Source organism: Sus scrofa, chromosome 2, assembly GCF_000003025.6.
Source record: "Sus scrofa isolate TJ Tabasco breed Duroc chromosome 2, Sscrofa11.1, whole genome shotgun sequence".
NCBI classification, from domain to species: Eukaryota; Metazoa; Chordata; class Mammalia; order Artiodactyla; family Suidae; genus Sus; species Sus scrofa.
In genome coordinates this window covers 97,864,270-97,881,215 of record NC_010444.4, presented here as the reverse complement: position 1 = coordinate 97,881,215, position 16,946 = coordinate 97,864,270, and the positions used below count along the sequence as shown (strand labels likewise).

The following is a 16,946-nucleotide window of genomic DNA, read 5'->3' as shown; positions in this document are numbered from 1 at the left end:
ATCCACTTATTTATCACCAAAGGAACTGAAGTAAGTGTCCTTTTGCAGAGCTCTTCCAATCCTGAAGTTCTATATTTCTATGAGGTTTCCTCTTCTGTCTCCTTTTTTGTACCTTCTCTAAGCTGTCAGCATGATAACTATTAAGCAGTGAACTAGAATGTTCATTTTCCTAATAATGTCAAACTGTTCCAACCAAATAATTATGGCCCCCACAATCTGTCTGAAGTATCAATTTATTTCAATTCTATGTGAAAATACTCTATTAGATGACAGTAAAAACAGCTAATTTGTCATGCCCTCTACTGCTAAACAGGAAATCAGAGCAGAACTCAAATACCAGAGGAAAGACATTTAGAAATCAAATAAATTGTACAATAATTGCAGAAATAACTTAGTAATAATAATTTTTGCTACCAACCTACTTTTTGGTTTTACACACACACACTCATATACTCACAGACAACTAGGTATAGGCTAGAAGCACTGTTACACTGACATGGAATTCTAAAATGCTTAACTTAAAATATTTTTCATTCTAAGCACTGAAAACCATCAAAAAGTCTCTCTAAGCCTTTACAATTGCCTCTGTATTAGCAAAACAGAAGGAGTGATCAAGTGTGTAAGAAACCATCAATTACCCATTATATTCTCCCCAAGCTCCAGTCCAGGAGAAGGATTTGTTAAAATCAGCTGAAATGTTTCAGCTCCTTCTGGAATGTCATCATCAAGAATCATGATGTCAATGTTTTTATACCTTTCTCCATCAGCAAAATGAAGAATCTGGTCAAAAAAGTCAAAGTAGACTTGTATTATATTTTAATACACTTTGAGTTTTTATAAAATGTTTGGCAACATGTACAATTTAGTTGTGAATATGAAATGAGCTATTTACAGGAATTTTTCCTTATTTTTTGCATGATCTTTTTATTTAGATTAACAATATTAAGTTTAAAAGTAAAAGTTGTGTAGTAAGAAAAGAAAATTAACATTTGACTAGTGTAAGGCATGAACAGACAAAATAAAAAGCACTTTCAAACACTGAAGATGTTTCAGCAAATTAAAGAAATAAAAGAGTTAACATTTTCAAGGAGTGTAAGAAACACTCTGAGAAGGTCATCTAATGATATAAATTCTTTAACACAGTAACTTTTGTTCTCTAGTATCGAATATTGAAATAAAAAAGTGAATATCAAATAGTTCAATAAGTAACGATTGAATGAAATGATATACAGAATAATCTTTATAACAGTTCTGAAAATTCAATTTATATATTTTACTAAAATAGTGAAGAGAGCTATTCCACCATGTGGAAATCTTTTGCCCTAGTTAACTGTGAACTATATAGTAGTTTATTCTTTTAAGATTAATTTAGGAGTTTCTGTTGTGGCTCAATGGGTTAAGGACCCAACACTGCCTCAAGCTGCAGCGTAGGTCACAGATGCAACTGGGATCCGACATTGCCATGGCTGTGGTTTAGGCCTCAGATGTACCTACAATTAGATCCCAAGCCCAGGAACTTCCACATGCCAGAGATGCAGCTGTAAAAAGGGGGAAAAATTAATTTATTCACTAAGTCACTATAACTCTCATTGAACTCACCATTGGGGTAAAGATGTAATCCAGCCCCAGCTGTGCTTCCAAATTCTGCGCATACACAAACAAGGAAACCTGGCCAAGAGCCCCTCTGCTCCTCTGGGCCACCAATGTTAAACTTCCTTGGGTTTCATTTACTTCAAACCTATAATAAAGAAGATACATTCATTTTTCCTCGTAAGTTTTTATTCATTAGAGAGTAAAGAATCAGAAACTCAAAATAGGACTCTCACACAGCCTTGGGTTTACCTGCTATGTTGCCACTCAATTATGCCTCGAGCACCATCATTGGCATCAATAATAATTTGCGCAGTCAAGCCCTCTGAATCTGAAAAAAATGAAGACATTTTAAAATAAACATAAGTGATTTAAAAGAGAACTATCTGATACAGAATTTAAAGATCATATCTTTGGTATTAACAGTTCCCAGTACAGAGAAACTGTTGACATATTCAAAACATGTTTAAGAGAATAACACGTAAATGTTCATAACATTTGAACAAGGAAACTTTTTGATAACAGGAACCACTGACTTAAACAAATTTAATCAACTCCAAACAGTATAAAAGAAGCAAATGAAGTTATGGTTTTATTTCTATATTTTAAAGGTAATCAGTAAATTTCTTTTTAATTTTAATGATTTTTATTTTTTCCATATTTCTATTATTTTAATACATGTCAAGAGGAAAGAAAAATGGGGATAGTCACAAGGAGTAGAAAGAGGAAGAAAAAAAATGGGACGAGTAAAGCAGGAAATGCTGCAGAGAAAAATACAGGTGTGCAAAAGAGAGAGTGAGAGATAGGGTTATGAACAGGCTGAGACAGGTGGGAAATACGGGGGAAGGTTAGGCAGAATAAAGATTAAGCTTAAAGTAAATTTCTCTTAAGCCTTTATATTCTGTATTCTACCAATTTCAGTATATTACCTATATCCATTATTCAAAACCCTTACTCTTTGTTCTGTTTTTTAATAAGTTTGTCCTTTATCTTTTAAATGTTAGAGGCTCCAGCTTACTCTAGAATACTTATAACAGCTGCCTGGGTGAAGAAGGGTTAAGAAGAGAATCCTCCCTGAGTGAAGAGGCTAGACAGTGTTGAGGAAAGAATATAAAATCAGGATTTGTGCCCATCAAACTAGAGGCTACAGAGCAGTAGGTCAGCTCCACAGTGTCCTAGCTGTGTGACTTTGGCATGCTACCTAGTGTCTCTTAGCCTAAGCTCCTTCATCTGCAAACTAGGAAAACATAAGGGATAATGGTACTAATATACAAAGCATTTAATATGGGGGCATTAGGAGTTCCTGTCATGGTGCAGTGGTTAACAAATCCGACTAGGAACCATGAGGTTGCGGGTTCGATCCCTGGCCGCGCTCAGTGGGTTAAGGACCCAGCCTTGCCGTGAGCGGTGGTGTAGGTCAAAATGCGGCTCAGATCCCGAGTTGCTATGGCTCTAGCATAGGCCAGTGGCTACAGCTCCGATTAGACCCCCAGCCTGGGAACCTCCATATGCTATGGGAGCAGCCCTAGAAAAGACAAAAAAAAAAAATGTGGGGGCATTAGAAAGCCCCTATCAAAAGGTAAACTAATCAAATTACCTCTAATCTGAGCATAAGGAAATGTGATATACTCTGTTAGTTGTCTTAGTACAAGCAATAATTACCTTGTAATAATTGCTTGATGTAAACAGCTTAGTCACTGGAATCACATATTTGCTTTGCAAAACAAAGTAGAAACTTTTCAAATAATAATAACATATTAAAAACTGTTTATTCCTTTTCCCTATTTTCAAAGTTAGCATTTTGAGCCTCTGAAGTGAATGAGGAACACGTATTCCTTAGGCTACCGCTCTTGGCTGTGCTTCTTCTCCTTTAAGCCAGACTAATTTCCTCTCTGCCCTGAGCACCTTCTAATCAAGGGATGGGGAGCAGGATACCTCAATGCTATTCACCGCCCCCCCCAACTAGGCCATCATACCTAAAAGTTTCAGACAAAATTTCCAATATCAAACATCTAAATCATAAATAGGAGTCTGTGTTTTAATAACAGGAATACATCCTTTTAAAGTAATCTACATAAATTTTGTACTAAGGTTCAAGTTTTACCTTTCAGTCTGTAATGTATTAACTGAGTCTTTTCTAAAGCATGAAAAGAAAGAGATAAAAAGTCAAAAAAGGAATAGAGAACACAACAGAAAAACAAACAAAATCTCTGTTTAATTTAAGAGAAAATAAAAGCATCTGGTAGTATGGAGATCTAATGAAAACAACAAATTAAATTTTAAAAGGAAATTCCCTTCTTAAGAACTAATTCTATTCTGAAGATTACAAATGTGGTTATAAAAGAGTTGTAATGTTTTAAAAGCATCAGACAATAATTCTTAAACATCTTTACACTGTCCAATGTACAAAACTACAGTAGATGATGGTCTCTAAATTAAAATAAATCTAGAAGCCCACCATAGTTTAACATATAGCTGAGATTAACAAACTTCACAACGATTACTCTGACTAGAAAATGAAACTTTACTTCATTTGCAGAGAGTAAATAGAAACAAACCAACAAAAAAGTCCATCATACCTAGTCTAGGAGGAAATGAAGTAGAAGGAGCCATGATAAGCTCCACATAAGTTAAATTCACGAGAAAATATTCTTCTAGTTCTGGTATATCGTCCTGCAAAAATTACAGCCATTAAATTTTCTATAATTATGCTCTCAAATTAATCATCTTTCCTAAGTTGTTTTCTTTATCTTATAAATATATATACTTAAACAATGCATGGAAAATATAAAATTGCAAACACAGAGTAGAAAAAATTTAAATCAGAAAAAAATACAGGAGTTCCCGTCGTGGCGCAGTGGTTAACGAATCCGACTAGGAACCATGAGGTTGCGGGTTCTGTCCCTGCCCTTGCCCAGTGGGTTAACGATCCGGCGTTGCCGTGAGCTGTGGTGTAGGTTGCAGACGCGGCTCGGATCCCGCGTTGCTGTGGCTCTGGCGTAGGCTGGTGGCTACAGCTCTGATTCAACCCCTAGCCTGGGAACCTCCATATGCCGCGGGAGCGGCCCAAGAAATAGCAACAACAACAACAACAACAACAAAAAAGACAAAAAAAAAACAAAAAAAAAAAAAGAAAAAAATACATATGTCTTGGCGATGACTTTTTTGGATTTGACAGCCAAAGCAACAAAATCAAAAATAAACTAGTGGGACTATATTAAACTGAAAAGCTTCCGCAGAGCAAAAGAAAACATCAACAGGAGTTCCAGTCATGGCGCAGTGGAAGTGAATCCGACTAGGAACTATGAGGTTGCGAGTTCAAATCCTGGCCTCGTTCAGTGACTTAAGGATCCAGCATTGCCATGAGCTATGATGTAGGTCACAGATGCGGTTCAGATCTGACGTTCCTATGGTTGTGGCATAGGCTGGCGGCTGCAGCTCTGATTAGACCACTAGCCTGGGAACCTCCACATGCCGTGGATGCAGCCCTAAAAAGACAAAAAGACAAAAAAAGAAGAAGAAAAGTAAAAGAAAACATCAACAAAAGGCAACCTATGGAACAGGAGACAATATTTGAAAATGATATATATATCCAAAGTATATTTTAAAAGGCATGCAACTCAATAGCAAAACAATAAATAATCTGATTTAAAATGCAGAGGAACAGAATAGAAAATTTCCAAGGAAGATATACAAATGGCCAACCTGGACATAAAAAAAATGCTCAACATCACTAATCATCATAGAAATGCACATCAAAACCACAATGAGATTTCATCTCACACCTGTTAGACTGGCTTCTACAGAAAAGCCAACAGATAAGTGAGCAAGGGAACCATTACACACTGCTGGTGGGAATGTAAATTGGTACAGCCACTGTGAAAAACAACATGAAAGTTCCTCAGAAAGTTAAAAATATCCAGCAATCCCACACCTGGGTGTTTATCCAAAGGAAATGAACACAGGATATCAAAAAGGTATCTGCAGTCTGATAACTGCAGTATCATTCACAATAGCCAAGATACAGAAACAACCTAAGTGTCTGTCAATGAATGAATGGATGAAGAATATGTGGTATGTATATAAAGTGGAATATAGAGCCTCAAGAAAGAAGGAAATCGTGCCATTTTTGACAACCTGGATAAACATTGATGGCATTATGCTAAGTGAAATAAGCCAGACAAAGGAAGACAAATACTGCATGGTACAACTTATACATGGAATCTAAAAAAAAAAAAAAAAGTTTTATCAAATCTTATGCTGTGGGAGTTCCCTTCATGGCTCAGTGATTAACAAAGCTGACTAGGATCCATGAGGATGCAGGTTCGATCCCTGGCCTCACTCAGCGGGATAAGGATCTGGCACTGCGGTAAGCTATGATGTAGAACGCAGATGCGACTCAGATCCCGAGTTGCTGTGGTTGTGGTGTAGGCTGGCAGCTGTACCTCTGATTCAACCCCTAGCCTGGGAACTTCCACATGTTGAGGGTGTGCGCCTAAAAAGCAAAAAAAAAGCAAACAAACAAATCTTGTGCTGTGTCATGTACTGACACAGTGTTACCTTTCATCTTACACCTTCAGAGTTCTCATACTATTATATTAGGTCATAGTGCCATGGGAATAAACAAAGAACTACTGACTTCAGATGGTAGATGCTGTATAGTACATATAATTTTTAAAAGTAAAAAACCACTGAAAAATATAATTTTAAAAACAGAACGACCAAAATATATAGTAATTGAAAATTATTTTTCTGGAGTTCCCATCGTGGCACGGTGGTTAAGGAATCTGACTAGGAACCATGAGGTTGTGGGTTCAATCCCTGCCCTTGCTCAGTGGGTTAACCATCCGGCGTTGCCGTGAGCTGTGGTGTAGGTTGCAGACGCGGCTCAGATCTCGAGTTGCTGTGGCTCCGATTAGACCCCTAGCCTGGGAACCTCCATATGCCATGGGTGTGGCCCAAGAAATGGCAAAAAAGACCAAAAACAAACAAACAAACAAAAAGGAAATTATTTTTCTAAGGCAATATTCACTCTCTTTCTTTCTCCTTCCCCACCACACCATCGCCTACCTTCCACAGACATACTATTTTCATAACACTTTTAGAAATGAATTTACATAGTTGAAACATCAAATCCCCAAACAGCACAAGATTCCACAATATGAACAACCATCTAAAATGCAATTTTGGTCACCAACGATTACTTTTAAGTTCAACCAAAATCACATTTTATACCAACAGACGGTGAGATTGAACCAGTCCTAACAACTAGGACACTGACCTACAGGGCTTTGCTAATACAATGAATCCTTTGGAGAATTCAAAAAGTTCCTTAAAAATCTCATAGGCCAATGTCATGTTAAAGGAGAATGCCTTAAGGAAATTTTCTTTATCACAAAATGTTTCTATATGAAAATACTCAGCAGAGCAGCCTATCTAGACAAGAACAGAATCCCCTGTATGGTTTTTAAAAAGTCACAAAAAGAAATAAACTGACTTAAAGGCACCAGAGTATTTAACCAATTTCTACTTTTTATCTGGTTATTCAGGTTTAATACAGGAACAACAACAAAATAAGCGTTTTACCTCAAGTATAGTAATGTTGATGGCTGCTGCTGTCTGCCCTTCTTCTAAAATCAGAAAGCCAAATACTGGGACAAAGTCAACATCTGGGTCAGCTAGGTTTCCTTCCGTTTGGTTCTTTGGCCTCAACATTCCAGGAACTGTGGTATATGTGACATTAATGGCTCCTAATTGAATTGGATGGGAAAAGATTTTATAATTATTTATAGTTGAAATATGATATCTGCTCACGAACTTTTTAACTTTCCTAAAAGCACCTATAGCAGCTATATGACTAACCCCAATTCCTCACCGCTTCCTATGTCCTTGGCCTTTACCATGTAATGGCTCAGTTATGTTGCACTTTGGCCAAGGCATACTGCTTTCTGCCCTATCTCCAGACTTTGAATTTGACCATCTCACTTATTTTGGCTGCTAGGACAAAGTAAGAGGGATGATGTGCTTCTTCTGAGCCTAGACCGTAAGGGGCCTGACATGTTTTTGCTTGCTTTCTTGTACCTCTGCTGCTGCCAGGAAAAGAATGAGGTACATATGGAACAGTCATACCTGGCCAAGCCCAGCCTCAGTCAGAGGACCAAGAGCCAGCCTGTCATCATATGCTGCTGAGATTTTACAATTGTTTGTTATACAGTATCCTGTAACACTAAATAGTTCTCTAATCTTTCAGAAATAAAGTTATAAAGTCCTGTCCTGAATTAACAATTTTTTTCCTGTCCCTGATTTATTTTCCCAATGCCTTGCATCCATTCCAAGAGAATATTTTTTTTTTAATTTTTTTTATTTTCCCACTGTACAGCAAGGGGGTCAGGTTATCCTTACATGTATACATTACAATTACATCCCCCCCCCCTTTCTTCTGTTGCAACATGAGTATCTCGACAAAGTTCTCAATGTTATTCAGGAGGATCTCCTTGTAAATCTATTCTAAGTTGTGTCTGATAAGCCCAAGTTCCCGATCCGGACACAACTCTACTTAAAAGAGACACCCGCATGTTCATTGCAGCTCTATTCACAATAGCCAGGACATGGAAACAACCCAAATGTCCATCGACAGAGGATTGAATTCGGAAGATGTGGTATATATACACAATGGAATACTACTCAGCCATAAAAAAGAATGACATAATGCCATTTGCAGCAACATGGATGGAACTAGAGAATCTCATACTGAGTGAAATGAGCCAGAAAGACAAAGACAAATATCATATGATATCACTTATAACTGGAATCCAATAGAATATTTTAAAAGCATCTGGAGGAAACTCCATTCCTTCTAGAGTTAACACAAACCTAGAGATCCAAATTCTCTGTTGATGAAAAGCTGAACTGTCATGTTAGCCTCTTGTAGCAAAACAAATCTTGATGAAAGAGCAAAATTTAAAACTCCATGTGGTTCATCACTGGCTTCCACAGTCAGAACAGCTGCAAATCCTTGAGCATCGAGCAGAGCAGTTCCTGCTGGTGCAACTCCTAGGAGTGTCAGGGACCATAAGAAATCTTGCAGTGATTTGACATTACCTTCTAAATACTTAAAATAGAACCCCATTCACTGTTTCCCTGAAACAGTAACCAAAAAGTTGTTACTGTTACTTCTCTAACAGAAATCTGAGGGTTGACAAACAGAACCTATCTTTTAGTTTTCTTCTTCTATAGCAAATCATGAATATTTTTTGCTTGATTATTATCATCCTTATCTGCTATACCGGTCATCTGAATTACAGAAGTTGAGTAGAAACTGTGGAAATGACTTAGATAATTTGCCCAAATGATTAAATCTGTTTTATCCATATAACTGATCCAGAATCCAAATTTATCTGTTAGTATACAATTAATTTCAGAAAAATTCTACCTTTGGAAATATGTTTTATTCCATAGGAACTATTGAGAAAAAAATTAGGGGTTTTAACTGAATCCATAGAGATAAGTATTTTCATTCTGAATTGATTTTTTTTTGGCTCTAAATTTTAATGAGACAGACGATATTTAAAATAACCATACCAGGGAGTTCCCGTCGTGGCGCAGTGGTTAACGAATCCGACTAGGAACAATGAGGTTGCGGGTTCGGTCCCTGCCCTTGCTCAGTGGGTTAACGATCCGGCGTTGCCGTGAGCTGTGGTGTAGGTTGCAGACGCGGCTCGGAACCCGCGTTGCTGTGGCCCTGGCGTAGGCCGGTGGCTACAGCTCCGATTGGACCCCTAGCCTGGGAACCTCCATATGCCGTGGGAGCGGCCCAAGAAATAGCAACAACAACAACAACAAAAAGACAAAAGACAAAAAAAAAAAAAAAAAAAAAAAAAAAAAAATAAAATAACCATACCATTTTAAAAATCAGTATGTATCTAATTGTTAAATACAGAGATAACAACTATTATTTTTTCAGAAAATAATTTAATTAAATTCTGCATTACCTTGTGTCCTGACATCATACAGAATGACCTGGTACACTTCTTTCTCCTCAGGAATGTTGTCGTCCAACAAATGCACAAATAGTGTTTTATTCAACGACCCCTATGTCAGACAGAAAGAAACTCATCCCTCTACTGTCTTTGTACACAAACTATCTCCTGCTTTTATTGGTCTTATAAATTGTGCATCCAAATATATTTTTTACTTAAAGTGTTCTGTGGCTTAAAAGTAAATAAAAAACTGTTGACTCATAGGAAACCAGGCTTAAAGTAGATAGGGAACAACCAAGGGGGATTTTAAGTGCTGAGCTAATGAATGTAGATCTTATTTAATGAGCAATGCAGCACTACTGAAAATTTCAGACAAAGCAGTACTTTGGAAAGCTTTCTATAGCAGTGGTGAATGGAAGAAACACCGGTATGAAAAAGAAGGCGTGTTTACAGAAACCAGTTATTAGAAGTCAAATGCAGTACACAAAGCAGAAAGTTATAGGGCTTTGGCTTAGTACTGAGGCAGTGAAATGAAGAGAAAAAGAATTGAACATGTTATTAAACAAGAATTCATACTGAGTATGGAGAAGAGATGACAGAGTTTACTACAAAGTAGTGCTAAATTTTCTGTCCAAGAACTGTTTTTATACAGTTATTTTCCACCAATTAATTTCTTTCAAACTATTCAGGCAGAGCCTTTAAATGCAACCTCAAAGAAGATACTGTGTAAAGAGATAAAAAAAGGCATTTGTTTCTAGACCTGTATTTGCTGTTCCATAGCAATGAAACATCTGAAGTTCCAAGAGCACTTACAGTTCCAAGGCAGTGAAGAGTAGAAGAGGGGCGGCAGTACTTCACCATCTTCAGAATAACACTGTTGACACCCACAGCAGGAGGGCAGGAAAGCATCAAGAGGGCTTGCCTCAAATACAAAGTCAGCATTTTCTATCTCCTTAAAGGAGATTCAAGTGCATATAGAAAAATAAACCCCTTCCTAAGCCTTAGAAATTCTCTATTTGAGGAATGTTCTTCTTTTAGGTTTCTAACCAAGTAGCTCCATCATCAATCTCTATTAATCCCTGAATTACATAATCAGTTTTCCCATTTTCCTCACAATACATGGTTTCTTCCAGATACGTGTGGTAAAGCTTTTCTTGGTGGTATTACCTCAGGAAAGAAGAGCTGTCCAGTAAAGTTAGCAAAATTGAGTTCTAGGTGTTTCCCAGTAATTTTCCAGTTAACAGTAACATTTCCTCGACCAGGGGGTGTTCTTATCACATGGAATTGTAAAATTTCTCCTGCAAGTGAAATGTACAGATTGATGAATGTTTAAGGTAAAATGAAGTTGACATCTGAAGTCAACAAAACCCAAATCCCAAACATGCAACTATTATAGCACCTTTTCCAAGAACATTACAAAACTGTTGTTTGTAATTTCCTAGAATCTTTATACATGCTTACTGCTTATCAACACATTATTGTTTATCCCACTTCTAAATACTTCCATTTAGTAGAACAACAGAAGGTCAATATGCAAAAGTTACAAAAGCACACACTAAAATGGAAAACACAAACTTCTGTTCACTCCAAAACATGCCCCAGAACAAAAATGTTCTGTAAATTAAATAACTGAGTCCTCATGGTCAAAACTAGTAATAACACAAGTAAATTCTTTCTTCACTTCTCAAAAGGACACAAATTCCTTACACTGGTATGCAATGTGATTTTACACAATGCAAGCATAAAAATGCTTGCAAATACCTGAAAATCACATTTCTTTAAATGGTAACTTACATATATCATCAATGATTTTGTTTTATAAAAAGAAATGCAAAGGAAAGATGTCAAATGTGTACATCAACCTCTCTAACTTCACCAGAGCTACAGTTATCCTTCCTGGATAATTGAATCATTTTAGATACTTTCCATTCCTGGATTTTATCCTCATGTAATACTTTGTAAAATTGAATAAAATCATAGTAGTCATTTCCTCTAAACTGAGGAAAGTAAGCTCATAGGGAGTATTGCTGATGGGCACTTGACTTGCTGAAAATATGCTAAATTCAAAAGTTTTAAGATAAATACAAGTTAAGGTATACAAATAAACTATATTATTTAAAAAAGTTATAAAAAGATGAATGAACTGATGTTTAAAAGAATTTTAAAAACACATCCTTATTCAAATTTTATAGCAGAGATATATAGTTGACATCCATGTATATTCACTAAAAAATAGCACTTTTACTTAGCTATCCAAATAAATACTTGTGACATTTTTAAATGAGAATAGAAATAAAACAATATAAAATTCCTTTCCAAATATTTTTTAACTATCAATTTATTTTATTTTTTGAAGATGATAAAATTAAGCAATTATTTCTAATGGAAAGGTCTTCTAAATTAAAATATAAATTTAGAGATTATCTTAATTTTAATTATTAAAAACAAAATAAAAATGTTATACTAAATTTAAGCACAGATAACTTTAATAAAATAAATTATCTGGGGACAGCAGAAAATATAAGAAAGCAAAACAACAGAAAAACTTCTAAATAAAATAAATAATTATTTAGTGTATACATTTTTAAATGTTTCAATACAAAAAAAAATTTAATCGCTATTACATTAGTAGGCTATGACTTGGATTTTTTTTTTTTTTTAACATATAGGAACAGCTATTACAAATCAGTGTCCAAAGGTTAGGATATATTGAAAGAATGGGTATAATCAGCCATAAATGCCATATCATTTTAAATTGCTTTACTTGCATAGCTCATGTGAATAAAACAGAGGCATTACAACGAAATCCTGGAGTCTATTGATCACCATGCAGAATTTCTCAAGGGTTTATTACTAAAAGCCACGCAACAACCCTGGAGTTACTAAGCCGTTTCATCTGCACTGTTGTCTAGTGACGTAAATAAAAAGGTATACAGTGTCATGGTTTTCAAATTTTTTAAAAAATCACAAAACTTAGTAACACTTCAAAAAAAATTATGGAAGTTTGATCAAGTACTAAAAATTTAATGAGAACACATGTGGCAAAAGAAATGTAGGTCAATAAAAACCCATGTTTAAGGAGAACCTATAAACATCACAATAAAAAAAATTATAGTTGTAAGATGGTACAAAGAGATTTGGGAATAAATACACCATTAAGGGTAAAACTAAAAATGAAATGTTAAGCAGAGCAAAAAGTAAAATCTTACTACAAACTTATTATACATAAAAATACGCAGTCTAATACCAGCTAATATTGCCTTTGAAAATGTAACACGTTACCATGTAACTTGCAAGAAAATATGCAAAAAAACACAATTTGAAGCACAACACACAAAAACACATAAAAAGTAAACCAAGTATTCCTTAAATTCATAATCTGATAATCCTACTGAAAACCATGTCAACAGAATAAACAGTGTGAAGATTTTCCTAATAATCGAAACAAAGGTACAGACTCTGCCTCTTTAAGGCAGACTGCTAAGAATCCGGCCCATTCAAGATGCCTTCTTAAAAAAAACTACCAGAAAGCTAGCTTCTACCAAGAGGAGGAGTCAAAGAATATAGGAAAAAAGAAAAAATTAGGAACAAGTGCTCAGTCCTCTAAATGTAAGGGAAGGACAAAAGGGTTGGTCCTAGAGAGGGAAGGCAAAATTTTTAGATAATATATTTTACCACACTGAATTCTGATTTTTGCCCAGATGGGCCCTCCCCTACCAAAGAGTCTGACTAATAATTCTCAGAAGACCACCTTGGTATGAAATCTAGAGTCCAACCCAAGTTTGAGATACATCTTAACTCTAAAGATCTAGCATATGGGTTCTAGGTCTAGCCTAACATAAATAAGAATATTAATATAAAATTCATTTTGATAACCCAGTGTTGTGTCTACTTGTGGCCAAATCAGGATTCTTTTTACAAAGACAACCATCAACCACAATGGAAATGGTTGATGGAAAAAAAAATGGAAAAACTAAAATATAGGAAACATGTTTTAATAGATTCATGTATATACATGGTATATAAGTACCATCCAAATTGATTGTGCTCTGTAAATAACAGAAAATGATTTAAAACAACTACCGGGGAATGGATAATGTGAAACACAAACTGTCAATAAGAACAGTTAAGGGAAAAAAGTACAGCATTTCTAATACAGCAGTTCGGTAAATATTTTTTTAAAGAATCAGATTTATTGTTCAGATCTTTGCCTAGAAAAGGTACATGTTGTCTCTGAGAAAAGGAAAAATTTTAAATCCAATGTCATTTAATGATTAGTGATTATGATGCTGCAGAGCTGTGTGATGGACTCATGTAGAACACAGATTTATAAAGGGCATGTTTATACATAGTTTGCAACCACAGTAAAAATCTATTGTCTCATATTTCTAAATTCTGCCCACCACATTTGAAAGAAAGTAATATTTACCATTGGGAAATTGTCCAATTGCTTTAGGATAAAAATGTAGAAATGGGATTCTACAAAATTCAACACATTGTTAAACACTAAGGCGATTCCTCACCATGAACTGAAAATGTATTCTAAAGCCAGAATTTCAGCATAGTCCATATTTTAAATCTAATCACATAAAGGAAACTCCAACAGTAGGCCAAAAGCAATTGTTAACATTGTTAAAAGCCCAGAAGGCACTATTTGTTTTACGCTATTTGTTTAGCAGTTATCTTTGAAGAATCACCAGCAAGTTTTTCATTAATTCATTTTTGTAAACATATGCCTGATAAACATTTGCCTATGCAATTTCAGAGTGATATAAAGAATGCACACACAAAATACTAAGTTCTTGACATATGACATGTTTCTTAGAAAGCAAAATTAGACTGAGGAAAAGGTTTAGGAGGACAGGGAAAGAAAACTAAAAAAAAAAAAAAAGAAAAAGAAAAATTCCTCCCAATTTTTATTTAGAAAACGTAAAAAAGTCTAAGGAGTACTAATTAATAATAGCAATTCACTGTTTTACTTTCTGTACCAAACTCATGCTCATAGATTGATATGATGAAGCAGATTCTTAAATCAGTAACACAGTTGGACCACATGTGTAGCAACTAATCATTTTTCCTCTTGGCTTCTCCTGTAGACATTTAGCTGCTGGAAACTAAAGAGACCACAATCTGGTTTTCAGGTTAGGTCCGTTCAGGCGAAAGAGAACATAGGTGCCAGTGTCTACAGTTTCTCCAAGATGACTTGGTGCTCAGTATGTGAGCCTGAGTTTCTTCAGAGCCTCCAATCCACCACTACCGCCATTACCCAGACTCTCATAAGATGCCTTTATGACACTAGCTGCTTTACAGTCAAAATTCTTCTGCAGTGATCCTAGACATCTAAATATTTTTGTAGTCTTAAAAGAAAAATCCCATCATATTGCTGAAAATAACACACCTAGTCTAGCTCTAAGCACTCTCTTCAATCTAATCCCTTCTCTGTGCCTGAACTTATTTATAACTTTCATGACACTAACACTCTTACTCTCTTCTTGGATGCAACTTTCTCCCCTGTATTTCTTCAACAAAACAAAAACAGGTCCAAAATACCCTTCACTTTAATCTATTTTCTCCAATTTTTCTCCTTTCCTTGCTCTCATGGCCAATAAGCAGAATATCCCCCAAGGTAGTGCTTCTCACAATTATAGCAGTAAAGAACAAGGGGTTTTGTCTTTTGTTTTGTTTTCCTTGATCAAAGACTGACTTTTAAAAAAGCACATACACAATAAAATAAATGACTAGGTAAGTTAAATGGCAAAAAAAAAAAAACACATGCAAAATACAAGCCTATGGATATCACTTTTGGATATCACAGCAGAATGAGATTGCCATAAAAGTCTCTAGAAAGATTATTTCCATTTTCGAACTTACCTTGTCACAAACCAGAAGCAAATGCTTTATGTGCAGGCATCAGCTTGAGGACTAACTTTGAGGACCACTGCCCCCAAGGCCTCTAAGTCCTGTCTTTTGTTACCCTTAGATTTTTGCTTTTCGTCCCAAGCTCTCCTTTAAAATTTCTCTGCAGTTACCACTGCTCCCTCTAGCCCATCTGGGAGTTGAATCAGCTTGCTGCCCATGTTTGTTTTGTTGTTGTTGTTTTTGCCTTTTTACGGCCACATCCGCGGCATGTGGAGGTTCCCAGGCTAGGGGTCTAATCGGAGCTATTGCTGCCAGCCTACACTAGAGCCACAGCAATGCCAGATCCAAGCCATGTCTGCGACCTACACCACAGCTCATGGCAATGCCAGATGCTTGCGGCCCATGTTAGTAGGAGACATACTGGTTACAGTCTTGTGATAACTAAAGAAAACACATTCTTATTGAGGTCTCTTCCCTCCTCCCTGGCAGAGCCTTTTTACCCCTCTCCCCTTTGCCTTTTGCTTTTCCCAGCACCCTGGCCCGGTGGTCCCCACAACTCCAACACTGATAACTTGCTTTTCTTCTTCAATCCATAAGGATCTTAATAATTTTCCTGATTCCAACTATTATCTCTAAAAATCCAATTTCCATCTCTAGCTTGAGATAGAATCAGGTTCTCTCACCAATTTCCTCCTCTCACATGGACACGGTTACTCAAACTCATTATTCTTCCAACTCGAATCTTGAAATATTTACCCAAAGTTCCTACAGTATCAGGTTCTGCAGTAGACAGAAGTCCAAATGAAATAAAGTTTCTTCTCACAAGGTAACCTATGGCATAAGCTTCTGATTCAGACTAGGTCTAAGCTCCATCATGAATAACTATGTGCCCGCCAGATAGTCCCTCTGAAATTCAGTTTCCTTACGTGAAAATCTGGTGTGTATCATCACACCCACTTCATATTTCTATGGTTAAAATTAAGTGAAATAATGGATGTGAAATGTCTGGCATGCAGAAAACACTCAATAAATGTTATTGTTGTTGTCATTATTATGAAGATTAACTCCTCCTGCAGTAACTTTTTACTTATACTACAAATGATTTCCCAAGAGTTAATGATCTGTCTTTAGATGAGACCTATAGCAATTTGTTAGTCACTTTTACTTGCTACTGCTATGACAACATGAGATTGTAAACCATTCATAAAAGGAAAGAGTGTTGGGAAAATGTCTCAGGCATTTGCATTAAGTTAAATAAACTTGCAACTTGGGAGCACACTAAGGTAAAAAGTGATGCACCCTAAAATGCATTCAGTTTCCAGCACAGCCACTAATTAACTATATGACTTCATCCTGTCATTTATTCTCTCTGTCTTGGTTTTCACATCTGTAAAAACCCAAGTCCAAATGCATGGTCCTTTTCATTTCTTAACTCTCTGAGGTACAATTTGTTTTTAAATTTTAAACACAAGTTATAGTAAAACGTAGACTATAAATACCAGTTTTATCTCAGTCTTC

At 35.9% G+C, this 16,946-nt stretch overlaps 1 protein-coding gene across 5 annotated transcripts in view; it reads right to left on the bottom strand.

The window, feature by feature from the left end:
* The window catches only part of ADGRV1 (adhesion G protein-coupled receptor V1), a 574,200-nt gene that overhangs the window by 396,632 nt on the left and 160,622 nt on the right, over positions 1–16,946 (bottom strand). For all 5 annotated transcript variants that reach the window (XM_021085372.1, XM_021085373.1, XM_021085375.1 and 2 more), the window contains 8 exons: positions 10,737–10,867; positions 9,582–9,681; positions 8,464–8,643; positions 7,177–7,340; positions 4,170–4,263; positions 1,843–1,921; positions 1,600–1,738; positions 639–780 (listed from right to left, as the gene is read on the bottom strand). In XM_021085372.1, coding sequence (XP_020941031.1) covers positions 639–780; positions 1,600–1,738; positions 1,843–1,921; positions 4,170–4,263; positions 7,177–7,340; positions 8,464–8,643; positions 9,582–9,681; positions 10,737–10,867 — 1,029 coding nt within the window. The remainder of the gene's footprint in view (positions 1–638; positions 781–1,599; positions 1,739–1,842; positions 1,922–4,169; positions 4,264–7,176; positions 7,341–8,463; positions 8,644–9,581; positions 9,682–10,736; positions 10,868–16,946) is intronic.